Source organism: Sinocyclocheilus grahami, unplaced genomic scaffold (genome assembly GCF_001515645.1).
Source record: "Sinocyclocheilus grahami isolate Dianchi unplaced genomic scaffold, SAMN03320097.WGS_v1.1 scaffold2890.1, whole genome shotgun sequence".
Taxonomy (NCBI): domain Eukaryota; kingdom Metazoa; phylum Chordata; class Actinopteri; order Cypriniformes; family Cyprinidae; genus Sinocyclocheilus; species Sinocyclocheilus grahami.
Window position 1 is genome coordinate 28,895 of NW_015508065.1, and position 661 is coordinate 29,555.

The following is a 661-nucleotide window of genomic DNA, read 5'->3' on the forward strand; positions in this document are numbered from 1 at the left end:
CTGAATACTTTCCGTACCCACTGTATATACATACATGCATACATATTGAAAATATTGTTTTGCTCTGTCAACACTGTCCAAACAGGGGCCTTCCTGAGAAGAATGAGGGACTACATGCTGCCCTCTCATAAGCATTTCATTGAAAACATCTCTAGTTGCCCGTCTCTGCGCAGCTTTGTGCTCCAGCAAGCGGATGAGGGTCTAACGCACACATTTGAGCAGTGTGTGGCTCGCTTAGTGGACTTTCGGAATTACCACATCAACACTGTCACGCGTTACATCACTATCCCGGCCTCCCACGCCAAACAGCTCCGTGCCAACAAGCAGGGTTTGCCCGAGGAGCTGGACGCAATCAGAAGAGCACCAACAGCACTGGATGAAAGAGGTACTGGAGGGTCAGGGATTATGACCTTTCTGAAGACAGTGCGTGACAAAACCAAAGACACTTTCATCTCACAGTGCTCTAAAGGGAACCAGGATTTGCCAGACCCATCAATGACAGAAATACAGAAGGCTGCATCTGAGTTCACAACAGAATGATAATCAGAATGAATCAGAATCAGAATGAGCTTTATTCGCCAAGTGTGCACAAACATGCAAGGAATGTGTTGTGCTTTCCAGGAGCGCTGGGTACATACATACAAACATATATATATATATA

General features: G+C 45.8%; 1 protein-coding gene across 1 annotated transcript in view; it reads left to right on the forward strand.

The window, feature by feature from the left end:
- The window catches only part of LOC107575786 (indoleamine 2,3-dioxygenase 2-like), a 3,709-nt gene extending 3,169 nt beyond the window's left edge, over positions 1 to 540 (forward strand). Inside the window, exon 6 of the mRNA XM_016262116.1 lies at positions 86 to 540. Coding sequence (XP_016117602.1) covers positions 86 to 540 — 455 coding nt within the window. The remainder of the gene's footprint in view (positions 1 to 85) is intronic.
- The last annotated feature ends 121 nt before the right edge of the window (positions 541 to 661 follow it).